The 12,679-nt window shown below is 40.4% G+C and overlaps 3 protein-coding genes across 3 annotated transcripts in view; 2 read left to right on the forward strand and 1 right to left on the reverse strand.

Annotated features, from left to right (window-relative positions):
- SARC_02322 (hypothetical protein) overlaps positions 1 to 3,926 on the forward strand; it is a 5,877-nt gene extending 1,951 nt beyond the window's left edge. The window contains exons 3-6 of the mRNA XM_014303912.1: positions 682 to 776; positions 1,159 to 1,313; positions 2,208 to 2,810; positions 3,724 to 3,926. Coding sequence (XP_014159387.1) covers positions 682 to 776; positions 1,159 to 1,313; positions 2,208 to 2,810; positions 3,724 to 3,885 — 1,015 coding nt within the window. The 3' untranslated portion in view covers positions 3,886 to 3,926. The remainder of the gene's footprint in view (positions 1 to 681; positions 777 to 1,158; positions 1,314 to 2,207; positions 2,811 to 3,723) is intronic.
- Positions 3,927 to 6,151: 2,225 nt separating this feature from the next.
- SARC_02323 (hypothetical protein) lies at positions 6,152 to 7,240 on the forward strand (the record flags this gene model as incomplete). The annotated part of the gene is made up of 1 exon (XM_014303913.1): positions 6,152 to 7,240. The coding sequence occupies one exon, from the start codon at positions 6,152 to 6,154 to the stop codon at positions 7,238 to 7,240; it is 1,089 nt and encodes a 362-aa protein (XP_014159388.1).
- A 2,635-nt stretch (positions 7,241 to 9,875) lies between these two features.
- Positions 9,876 to 12,679, reverse strand: part of SARC_02324 (isopentenyl-diphosphate Delta-isomerase 1) — a 4,368-nt gene continuing 1,564 nt past the window's right edge. Inside the window, exons 2-4 of the mRNA XM_014303914.1 lie at positions 11,883 to 12,074; positions 10,919 to 11,133; positions 9,876 to 10,069 (exon numbers count right to left, since the gene is read on the reverse strand). Coding sequence (XP_014159389.1) covers positions 9,911 to 10,069; positions 10,919 to 11,133; positions 11,883 to 12,074 — 566 coding nt within the window. The 3' untranslated portion in view covers positions 9,876 to 9,910. The remainder of the gene's footprint in view (positions 10,070 to 10,918; positions 11,134 to 11,882; positions 12,075 to 12,679) is intronic.

Genomic DNA, 12,679 nt, shown 5'->3' on the forward strand with positions numbered 1-12,679 from the left:
GGACATATATATATATGTATATATATATATATATATGTGTGTGTGTTTGTGTGTTTGTCTCCATCCACAAGTACTAGGCACTATCTCCTAGATACTGCCTAAGTGCAGCTTCTACCGCCATCAGCCGATGCAGCTATTATCGCAGTATGTCTCACTTGTCCAGACCTCTTTTTTTCGATATGTTTTAGAGTTTCTTTCGTCTCCCACTATACAAACAAGGTATGGCAGCCTGGTGTTCAAATATACCGACTTCAAAGTATATATCTATAGATGTACGTCTTCAAAGTATATATCTATAGATATACGCCTTCAAAGTATATCTCTATAGATGTACGTCGTCAAAGTATTTATTTATAGATGTACGTCTTCAAAGTATATAACTATAGATGTACGTCTTCAAAGTATTTATCTATAGATGTACGTCTTCAAAGTATATAACTATAGATGTACGTCTTCAAAGTATATAACTATAGATGTACGTCTTCAAAGTATATCTCTATAGATGTATGTCTTCGAAGTATATATATATAGATGTTTGTCTTCAAGGTATATATTTATAGAGATGTCCGACATTCCCTCAGCCAATAAGCATCGTGACATTGCGTCATTTTTCATACAGCCAATCAACTGCAGCATGTCATAAGTTTTTAACCCTTGCATCTGCATTTAAACGGGCTACAGCCTGTTTCAGCGCAACGGACATGCTTTCCGGCCGGTTATTGTGCTGCTGATGGGGCGAGCAGTGCAAACTGATAGTGTACCACCAACAGAAGCAGGTATCTTATTTATTTAAGTTACTCGTACACGTACAATGTTTTCCTTTCCTATTGAATCGGAAGTTGCCCGACTTGTCCGTACGCTTGCTTGACCCATAGCCTGTGATGGGAGAATGCATTTGCCTATTCTTGTACATGTCTGGATTGTATGTTATTCTAATCTTGACTTTGATATATATAGCGCATGTTGTAAGTGTCCTGTTAGTAGCGCCGCGCTGGACAGAACCCACGTGTGTTGCCATTGCTCGTTGGTGTCTGATATGTGCGACAGACCATGCGCAACGTAGGATTCTGTGAAAGTCTACTGTGTGCTATACTAACCCTTACGCTCAACATTTTACGAAACTACACTTCTCCGCCACTCATCCCCTATGGCGCACAGGGGCTTCTTTATCCCAGATTGAAGTGAAGCATCAGGAGTTGGCGACCCTTACGGAGATGATGTTCGTGGGATCGCTCATCCACACAAACATTGTGGACGTCAGTAGGACCCAGGACACAGACCTCCTGCCCCCGCTCGCAGCATCAGGAAATAAGGTGCTAAGACGTACATGTATATACATAACCACGGCAATATATATATATATATATATTTATATGATGTGTGTATGTATGTATGTACGTATGTATGTATTTATATATATATATATATGTGTGTATATATAGATATATATATATGCATGTGTGTATGTATGTATGTATATCTGTATCTATTTATATTTATATATACCATCGATTTTCTATATGTATGTGAGTGGATGATGTGTACATATTAGGAACTGTACACCCGTTTAATGTAAGAAATGGCTGGAACTATATTTTCTGTACATATATCTTGCGCCAGGAAACATGATGGTTTACATAAATACGTGAACATCAGCGTACATGACATCACACACATATGCATACACTCGCACATATAAGTATGTATATACATATGTGCACCAAGCAAGCAATAACCATAGAAACAGATGCTCATTTCGGTTATATACCATCATGAGAACGGATTTGTTAGTATCTTGGACATCTGCTTGGCTCGCCGCCTCCGATTTCTGCCCTCATTCGCCGCACAAGGGAATGAACTGCGAAAGCACTTTCATGTACATATTCAAACACAATGATATATATATATATATTCAATTACAAAACATTCATTTCACTCGGCCTGTAGGATGCTGCAATACTCTAGCAACCCGAATATTCACTTAAATCATATCAACTACACAACTGCATGGTTCACTTTCACATATATTGAAAGCTTCGAATGTATACTATTGTGCTTGTGTATCAATTTTGTTATCCAATACGTCATGGACTCTCGCCGCCTTGCACAAGTTTAAATTCTGCACCAAAGTGAAAGAGTGGTAAAAGTCGTGTATGTATTCATCTCTCAAACCCCGCCCGATTTGCTCATACACCATGGACTCCTAGATATCTGTGTTGACGGGTGACTTCCTACTGGCCAAGTCGAGTGTGATGCTGGCAAAGCTACAGAGTGCTAGAGTGGCGTCAGTGATGTCACATGCACTCGCACAGCTGAGTGAAGGGGGAGCCAGAAAGACTGAATTAACGGTTTCCAAGACGGACGTCCCGCTATTAAAGCGGGACATTAGTACTAGGAACCAATCGGAAGGAGCGGCGGACGCGCGTTCGCGACCTGTGGTGGAGTCTGCAGACCAGCACACGTCGACACATGCACGCACCCACACCCTCACGAACACACACGCTCAGGCAGCTTCATCGGCAAGTACAGTTCCCCGTTTACCCATAGACACTCACATGCACACATCTGTGCGGGCTCTCTCCACTCACGGCACGGAGGATGCACCTCCAGAACACACGGATGAGCGTGTGGTTACGATAGGGGGCGGGGACAAGCACGTTGGTGCGGATGAGTTCGTGCAGGGTGTCTATCTTAGTATGGGTAGTTTGATCGCGAATAGCTGCAGGGCTGTGGCTATACTTGTGGGTACTACCGCTAAAGTAGAGGAGATGGCTTTCTTATATGGCAAACATCTGGGAATCGCTTATCAGGTGGGTCTTGTGGACGATTTGATGAAGATCGCTGGGCTGTGTATACATTACGCTGTGGTTGTGTGAAGTCGAGTTGGATGTATTTATTTATTTTTGCGTGTGTCCATTTTTGTGTTGAGTGGGGGTACCTGAATGTTTGGTTAGGATGGTAGTTGTCTTGGTTGGTTCGATTTGCAATGTGCTGTGTCGTTACACATGCAGCATATGCACTACCAGAGACCAGGTATACTCGTATTGTACGTGCTTCATGTCTGCGAATCTGGCATGTCTATCGGCGGCTTCATATTCATCTCAGCACAATCATCACAACAATCGTTACTGCCTATACCATGTGCTAGCTTGAAAATGTTCTACGGCTGCGGTTCCTATATATGGAAGCAGCCCTCCGCAACTTGTATGGACCTGTTGCCTACCATGTTTGGCTTTAAGAAAAATCTATCGTTTATATTCGGTTTCAGTGTTATATTATTGTGCATCTGTACACACTTCTCAGGATCTCTACACATTTGTCGCGCTTTTTTATATTGCTGTAGTGGGTCGTCAGAGCCCCTGTGCTATTTCTTCTGTAGATGTCTCACTGTAGCTGGGGCCACAGGTTGATTCTGTGACCTCTCGTTTAGTATGCTCGCTGCAGTTTCATCGTAGTCTTGTCAATTGCATGTATACAGCTCGGCTTACGCTATACGCCCATCTGCCATCTATGTAGTAGTGCTTCTTGTGTCCTCTCAGTCATTCTTTGTACCTGCCCTTGGCATCTCATCACCCAAATGCGATTCCGCCCCAGTGTTTGTGCTATATTCAGATCGGACTGTCTCCTTTAATATATCTACTTGTTGCATCGTGAGTCAACTGAAGTTCTGTGTATCTACTAGTAACACTAGGGCCATCGCTGCTATTATATTTGGTTATCCAGTTACATCGCGAAGCGACTGACTCCAGACCTGCGGGTGTGATTGATGATCTTATCGAGGTCCATTGCGGACAAGCCCGGCATGCGATTGCGGATCTATATGAAAGCCCCGCAAAACGCGCGCTCTTGGACATAGTGGCCTCTCTTGCACCGAGGGCGTGCTAGCATCGCAATTTAGAAATTAGATAATACATATAGTACACCCAACTGCGACTGACCAACCGTGCGGTTTCCGGTTGAGTGTTTTGCGATGATATTGACATACTCATATGTACTATGATGCGATTCCATGATCGTGATATATGTTGGCTGCTCGTTAGCGTTGGTGCATAATTTTTTGTTAACTCGGGACCAGAATTGCTATTTATAGGTGACTGTCTACTTGCTTTGTGGGATTGGGGGGATGATAAAGGGCTTGCTTTGGTGAAGCGTCTTTGTGCTGTTCGTTTAGGTTCTGGTCTTGGTTTTTCAAATTGGATGCTTTATAGTGGGTTTGTTCTCCATTTGTATGTCTCATACTTCCGTTCACACAAACTTCGCACATATTCTACACTTGTAAAGGACATACCACTGATGCGGATGTGAGACGCTTAGACATTCGCGCAGGCTATACATACACTATATATAGATCTTTATGTATCTAACTTATCACAGAATTAGGCCTGTGAGTTTATGTACAGCCATTATTTAACTTGTTCGCTTCCTTCCTGTTTATAGCATATCACAGAATTAGGCCTGTGTGTATATGTACACCCATTATTTAAATTGTGCGCTTCCTGTTTGCCAAGTCTTATGTATCGTGCTCGGTGCAAGTAACATACAACTTGCAAGAAATTCGACATAATTCCGTGTCCGATGGATTTGGGCATTCACCCACCACAGAACGGCTCAGAAAACTTATCTCTCATTTGGAATGAATGGTGTTCTTGATATTTGATAAAAAAGCTGTTGTTTACATTTTTCAAGCTCTCGAACAAATTGATAGCAATGGCCACTTGCAAATTGCGTATCTTTTTCAATATATTGATTTAGAGAGTAGATGCTAACACGACGTAAAAATGTCAACGTTTTAATATGGATTGTGCCTCCGAGCTTTTTAGCTGAATACTCGGGGCACTACTGTGTATGTCTCTTATATTTATGTGTGTTCAGCCGTCTATCCTTAGCTTTTTCGCTTTTCAGCCTGACATCAACTATGTCAACCTTCCCTCGTGGCCTTCTCCATACTAGCGCCTGGTAAGGTGAGGTCAACTAACCACGAACACGTGTAGCCAATAGGTCACACTCTCATCATCCGGTGGGACAGTCCCAAGGTCTATTGTCTACAAGCATTCCTGCTGACAATCACCGTGTGCTCATCCATTTTTCTCTCTAGGGGAAAGGTAACTTAGTTATTTGTGTTTATTATAGGATAATAGACATAAATACTCTCATAGAAGTTTAGAACATCTCAATTCTGAGAATGTAGCTCTGTGTTGGACTGGTCTGTTGGAAAATTTGAATTATTACCGGGTCAAAATAAATACAGGATGCTTTTGTAATTTTACTGCAAAACCATTGGTCCAACAGTTGTTTCTTCTAGCATTGAAATTCCGGGACCCCACGGAATCGCCCGGAAATCTCGAATCCCGAATCACTGAATCAGTACTGATGTAATCACTATTATCAGTACATAATCAGTATTCACCGAATATTTATACTATTCAGACAAAAAAAAAATGTCGAGACTGTCACCCCGAGTGCCCGAGTGCCGTACAGACTACAGACTACAGCGCAGAGCGTACTATATAAATAATTAACTATTAAATACTTTTGTCTGCTTTTAATTTTAGTACTAACTTCAAACCGTTTTCCGTTACAACTTATTAATTTACGTATACGTTCAACTTTAATTCCATATACGATCCTTGTATGCTCACAGGTGCACCTTGCGGGTCTAAAGATTTAAGTGTGTACCGTGCTCGCGATACGAACCAGTCCTATAAAAAGAACTTAGGTAGGCCCTTCTGATCACATTATAATCGTTATAACGTTTTAAAATTGAATAAATATCGTTTACGTTCAACTTTTATTCCGTACATATCCCCAAAGGCACAACGACAAACGTAATGAGCTTAGCTTCGGTTGTTATCGGTCCGTATTCAATTTTAACTCTCATGACTCTTAAATTAGTGGTGAGTCACTACTCAGTACACACTAGTCAGTGGTATCACTTGTGACTCTGTGAGTTGTTAGTTGTAACTTTTAGTAGTCAATTGATCAAAGTGGTCTCCCAGGAGTGATACTCGTATGACATCATGGATATTAAGTACATACGTACTGTCGGTGCTATATAAACTGAAGTGTTTGGATCAAAAATATTTTTAATAACAAAAATCACAAACACTAACAAAATTAGATCATACAATCGTCTCTAACAGCTATATATATTATGACTGTTCAATTTGAAAAGTTGGGTTGGGTCGATCGTTTGTTGACCCTTTGGATTGCGCTGGCGGTAGGTCTCGGTATGGGGTTACCATACATACCGGGGGTGTCGGACTTCTTATCGGGTGCAACATTCGGTGGAGAGACAAACATATTTTTGGTCATTGGCCTGATTGTAATAATGTACCCACCTCTGATACGAATCGACTACGGACGTGTAGGTCAGATCTTCAAGCAGCCCAAGGCGGTGTTAACGTCAGTCAGTTTGAACTGGTTTGTGTGTCCATGGCTGATGACGTTTTTGAGCTTGGCAGTCCCACACAACCACCCAGAACTGCTGCAAGGACTTGTGTTAATTGGTATTGCCCGGTACATTGCGATGGTGCTAGTTTGGTGCGAGTTGGCGGGTGCAGAGATGGACCTGGCTGTTACCCTGGTGCTGATTAATAGTGTACTACAGTTTTTACTGTATTTCGTATACGAGCTGTTGATTATCCAAATCTTCCTGCCGGCTATTGATATCAGTAGTGATACTGGGTCGGATATTTCTATAGCAGAGTCGTTCCTACTAGTATTGGAAAGTGTGGCGATCTACCTTGGTATTCCTTTCGCGCTTGGATTTGGAACATGGGTCATAGGACAGAGAGTTCTGGTCAAAACCAAGTACACAAAATTTGCCAACACAATTGGACCACTTGCACTGTGCTCACTCCTCGTTGTCATTGTTGTAACTTTTGCCATGTCGGGCTCACAAATGGTAGATGACATCGTTAGTGTGTTACTTGTCGCTGTATCCCTGATACTGTATTTCCTAATCATGTTTGATGGGTCGTTCATGCTGTGCTGGAAATCGAATTTGTCCTACGGCAAAACCTTGGCCATCGCTTTTACGGCAGCAGGCAATATCTTCGAGTTGGCGCTAGCATTGGTAATCGCTCTGTATGGTGCGATCTCTCAGCAAGCTTTGGCAGCTGTAGTGGGGCCACTGATTGAGATTCCAGTTATGTTGCTACTGGTGCTCATATCCAGATGGCTGGCTGGTAAATTGGAATTTAGTGGCGACGAAGCCAACCCTAAAAACCCTAAACCCTAACCGGCCAAGTTTTAAGTTTCTAAATATGTTGTTCTCATCACGAGCTGACAACGGGGGTGGTATATATTTTGTTTGCATATGGTTTCATTAATGATTATGACTGCGTGTTGTACATGGAGGGAGTTTCCTTGTAAAACTATTTTTAGTCCTTGCTGATGATAACCATATTTTATAGCCTGAAGGACATTTCAATTTGTTGAGATACTTAAGAATATCTAAGGTTAATGTATGTGTAGTAGCAGTTTGATGTAAACTTTACTCTTGATAGCATTACATATAGATGCTTATAAGACATGCGTCCTAAACGTTTTCCAGGCCTATTCTGAAGATTGATAATGATTGATTTGTGTTCAGGTATTGTCTTGTCTGACCTTGGAGTTTATGAATAGTCAAGGCCAAAGCATGTGAATATGGGAAGGCATTGACATACACTTTGCCCCCTTGAAGAGTTTCCCTCGTGACAGAAGTACGATTGGGCTCGAAATCCATGTCGGATAAACCTATAGGTACTAAATTATGAATGCGATCGGATACGAAAATTTGTTTGTCTAAGGGTACACGGTTGGTGATGCCAGTTTCTGGTTGGATGATTATATAATCTGATGTAGGAATGATTAAAGAGATACCGATTTCGGCCGTATGTTTAAAGTTATCGAACTCTTTTTGCTTCTGTGGTTGTTTGTATATGAAGTTTTTTAATATTGCACGAGTTCCATTCGCTAGCCCATACTGGACACATATATTTTTTGTTGGAATTATGGGTAGTGATTCAGTAAAGTATTGATATAATCCGGGGGAAACGAAGGTCTGTCCTCAGAAAGTTGAGAATTATCGTCTTTGTCGCCTCGTAGATGCCTTTGAAATTTATATAAATGGGATTCTAGTAGCCTTACTATATTGTCGTACACGTAAATCATTTATAGCTCTGCGTTCTTTGTTCACTAGACATGCATATGGAGCAGTCAACCATCGTTCAGGATCTGACTTAACTAGTTGTGGTGTGAGAGTTTGAAAATGCATGAAGTTTTCTCCTGATATTGTACTTTTTGGTTCGAATTGGTTTAAAGAGCCCTGTGTGTGAGGTCTTGCGTGCAGTGCTGTGTGGTGTATTCATATACGGTGAATTGTTTCAGTATATGCTTGGCAGCTACTTCATTGGTTCTGTTGGTACAATGTAACATTGTTTTGTGAACTGCTTGCTGTTTACACGGAGGAAGTTGTTTTAAATCTCCCATTAGAACTATGCTTATACCGCCAAATAGATCGGCATCATTGTTATAAATTTCTTGAAGTCGTCTATTGACGTAATATAATTGTTTAGCAGATACAAAGGAGACTTCATCTATTACTAGAACACCTAACCGGGAATATGAGCAGTGCTTGGCTGACAACGTAATGAAAGAGTGTGAAAAGGATCAATGCAATGTCGTCGATTGCCTGAAAAGGCGACAGATAACGCCGAGCATCATCGCAGACAGTTAAATTGTGGATGTGAATGAATCGCTTACGAAAAAACCTTCAAATACCACATGTGTTGGAAAGGGAATACTTAAGTATCCGAATAATTTAGTATAGACGAAAAAGAAATCTTACATGGTTAGTAGGACAATGGTTGACAAAAATCATCCAGAATATAAATATTTTCAAAGCATATAGTAATAATCGCTCACAAAATGATCTTCAGATACCACATGTGTTGAAAATTATGCAAACGCTTACGCTTCCAATTATTTATCAATATATACGAAATAGAGATCTTATTTACATGTATAGTAGAACAATGAACGACATCATGCAGAAAATAATATAAGTTTATGATGAATATTCGCCCGAGCCTCCGAGGCCGCATTCGATGCAACATGTTAAATTTGCTGTATTGCTGAATAAACATTTTCCCAAATGTATGTATCCACATGAAGTACCAGAACATACACAAGAGCCGTACTAACACTGTATAGGGATGCGGAGACTTTGCTTTTGTCTGAAAAATCAGTTCATGACTATTTCGTATCGTGCATGAATACAAACCTGTGAATATTTCAGGTAAGTGGCGCTTTGATAGCATATATAAGCAAGATCGTTGAGCTGTACATGCAAAAATGATTCCGTGTGAATAGATGGATCCAGCGTTGCTGGAGAGACTTCATATTATAGTCGGTGAAAAAAAAATTGTTCTTAGAAAGTTTTGGCCAAAGCGCGGAATCTGTCTCAACTTGTGTCGATGTGTGCAGTTGACTCTTACAATAAGGTGGTTTTGGTATCCTTCTGTCAAGGGTGACCGTCGGGTTCATATTAGTTTAAATTTTTTTTACACAATTCCGTCGAGAAATATATTGGGTGCATTGCGCCTGCTAGGGAGTGAGTAGAGATGTCCCACTTGCCCAGGGGTGAATGGAGCCGACTTTAATAAACATTAGAAAGGGTATAGGTAACAAATCGGGCTAAAGGATGCTGAGGCGGTTTTGGCCAGATATCATTATGTAAGTTTATGCACATGATTTTATAAGAAGGGTTCAATCACCCAACGCAACAAATTGAAACGTGTAAGAGCGCAATCCACAGCCATTATTGACCTACAACCTACGCAGCATGGTCGCCCTTGACTCCATATGAACAAAAGATAAAACTACGCAGATAATTGCACTTATATTTTATTTGGAAATGTTTAGTTTAGAACCTGTGGATGGTCTCTACATCCTTCACTTTCTGCAAGCATGCAAGGTTGTCCCACCACTTATACAGCAAGGTCTCGCAAATGAGTTTAAACCATGGGGTGATTTTAACACTCTCGTCAGTTTCCGATTGTCTGAATAGGTCTTTGAGCTCATCCTGTAACAAAATTAATTAGATACACGAGCTTAAGAGAACAAAAACACATCATATCCGTAATAAGAATAATAAAGTATTCGTGCAAGAAGAATCAGAGTGAGTATCGATCATCATATACGTATCCAACATCGACCACTGATCAGAAGAAACAATACAGACTATATCCTCTGCCAATGAAAATCACATGTAAGACTATTTCTTCAGATATGTATTTGCCAATGAAGGGCTTATGAATTACCCGTACTTATCTAAGCTCAAGAGGAAGGCCGCTTCTAACTGGTACGTGAAAACTTCAATGAAAATAATAGTGATGATAATAATAATATTAATAATGATGACAATAACAATATATATATATATATATATATTTGACATGACGTATATATATAAATATATATTTATCATGTGTATATATCGATATTTAATAATGTATATATGTATATATGTGTATATATGTATATATATATATATACATATATATACACTATTAAATATCGATATATACACTTGATAAATATAATTATATATATACGTCATGTCAAAAAAATCCGGTGAATCCCTTCTGCTCGCCTATTTGAAGTGAGTATTGTTTTCTTTGCTTGGATATACACATGATTCTTGTAGTGCAGAAGGAATATGGGTCGATGGTATGTTGTACGTTCGACGTTTCGGTTTATAGTACGCTTCTTTGGATTATAGCTAACATACACATGAAACTCTACATAGCATAGCGTGAACATGATACAGTTAATATCCGGATCAACAACAGAGCACCATCTACAATATACAAATTTCCATAGCGCAAACATATATTATATATACACATACATATCAATTCCGTGGCCATACCTGCGTTACGTATTTGTACGCGCGAACCTCGTTCTCGTTGGCGTGCACCTCTACATCGCACTGTGCGAACAGAATGTAGTCGATCTCGTGCTCACCCCACATGCCATCCGAGGGGGCCATGTACTGGATTCGGGTCAGGAATTCGAGCTGGTCTGTAGTCACTCCAGTGATACCCAGCTCGTGGTCTAACTTTCGCACAGCGGCGTTCTTGGCGCCTACAGAGTGGTAGTAATACCCGTCAGGACGATGTACTTGTCAGGCTATATATATATATTATAGTCGATCAAAAAACTGCGAGTTGCAAGTACAAATTCAAATGGGTCGGACTAACGACACCTGGAGATTCCTAATAATGCTGTTTAGTTGTAGTACTACAGTCCTTAAAAAAAGTATTCTAAATTCAATATATATATATATATATGTATGTATATTAGCACGTGTATGACAACACATAATACATGTAGTGTATATATCCATCACTGTAGCACATTCGAGTTAAACATACAAAGCGCGATGATAAATCCTACAAGCCCATGCTCAACACACAAAACTAGTTCAAATTCTCAGCGAGGGTGGGTTACGGGTGCACCTGAAATAGTCGTGGGCATTTCAACGGAAATCGTGTACTCTATTAATAAACATACACATCTACTGATTTATCAGTGCACCATCGAGCCGACCAAAGTGACAATAGACACACTTTTTGTCCCTAATTCAACGGAACAATAACACGCAACGATGAGAGATTCAACACTGAACATCCGACACCGGACACCATATAAATGGTATTGCCGAACAGTACACCACACATGCACATCCTCCCTCAAAACTACACAATACACATAACCATCTGATCCTTGGTATATGTAACTATGTATCTACATGTCTATGTATCTATTTGAGTGTGTGCGTGTGCCTTTGCATGTGCGTCTGTGCCCTCCCTTAGAACTACACATACACATACCCATCTGATCCTTGGTCAGTATCTCCTCGGGCCGACTGAGCGGGTGACTGCAACACGTGTTAGTCCAACAGTCAGGGAATGTGATCTTCTCAGTGGCACGTTGTTGTAGGAGAAGTTTGCCTTCCGTGTTGAACAAGAAAACGCTGAATGCTCTGTGTAGGAGGCCCTTGTTGATGTTTGGCATGAGGTGAGCTGTATGGAGGGGCAGAAAATATGAAGGGACGATAAGGGGGTGCGTAAATCATTGAATCAGGTATAATCGACTATTGGGTGAGATTGAATGACTTGATAATCTTCCTAAAGGGATATCAAGTACAGTAGATAAGTACATGGGAGGTAAAATACATGGAGGTAAAAGATGAGATGTTGTGGCAAAAGATGAGATGTTGTGGATCAATGACAATAATTGATCAATCATGAAATATAGTAGCTTAAAAGGGAGGCACACAAAGTGAAAGCACTATGCAGTAGTACAACTTGGAATCAGTCTCCAACAGAGACCACCGCGGACTATTGGACCAGTGAGAAGAATGTGACAAATAAGATTTCAAATGACCAGGATAAAGATTTGGAATCATGTGATCGAAAAAACGGCCCCCCAGCGGGCTACTTTCAAAGTTTCTTAAGCCATAATTCTCACTATTGAACAGTGATATAGACATTCATACTTAAGACAATCTTTTAAGCAATACAAATAACAAACTACGTACCGAAAGAACACATATTACACAAGCATGTACAAACGAATGCACATATGCATTAATATTTCGCAAAAGTGCAACAAATATATAAATATT

Source organism: Sphaeroforma arctica (genome assembly GCF_001186125.1).
Source record: "Sphaeroforma arctica JP610 unplaced genomic scaffold supercont1.103, whole genome shotgun sequence".
Lineage (NCBI taxonomy): Eukaryota > Ichthyosporea > Ichthyophonida > Sphaeroforma > Sphaeroforma arctica.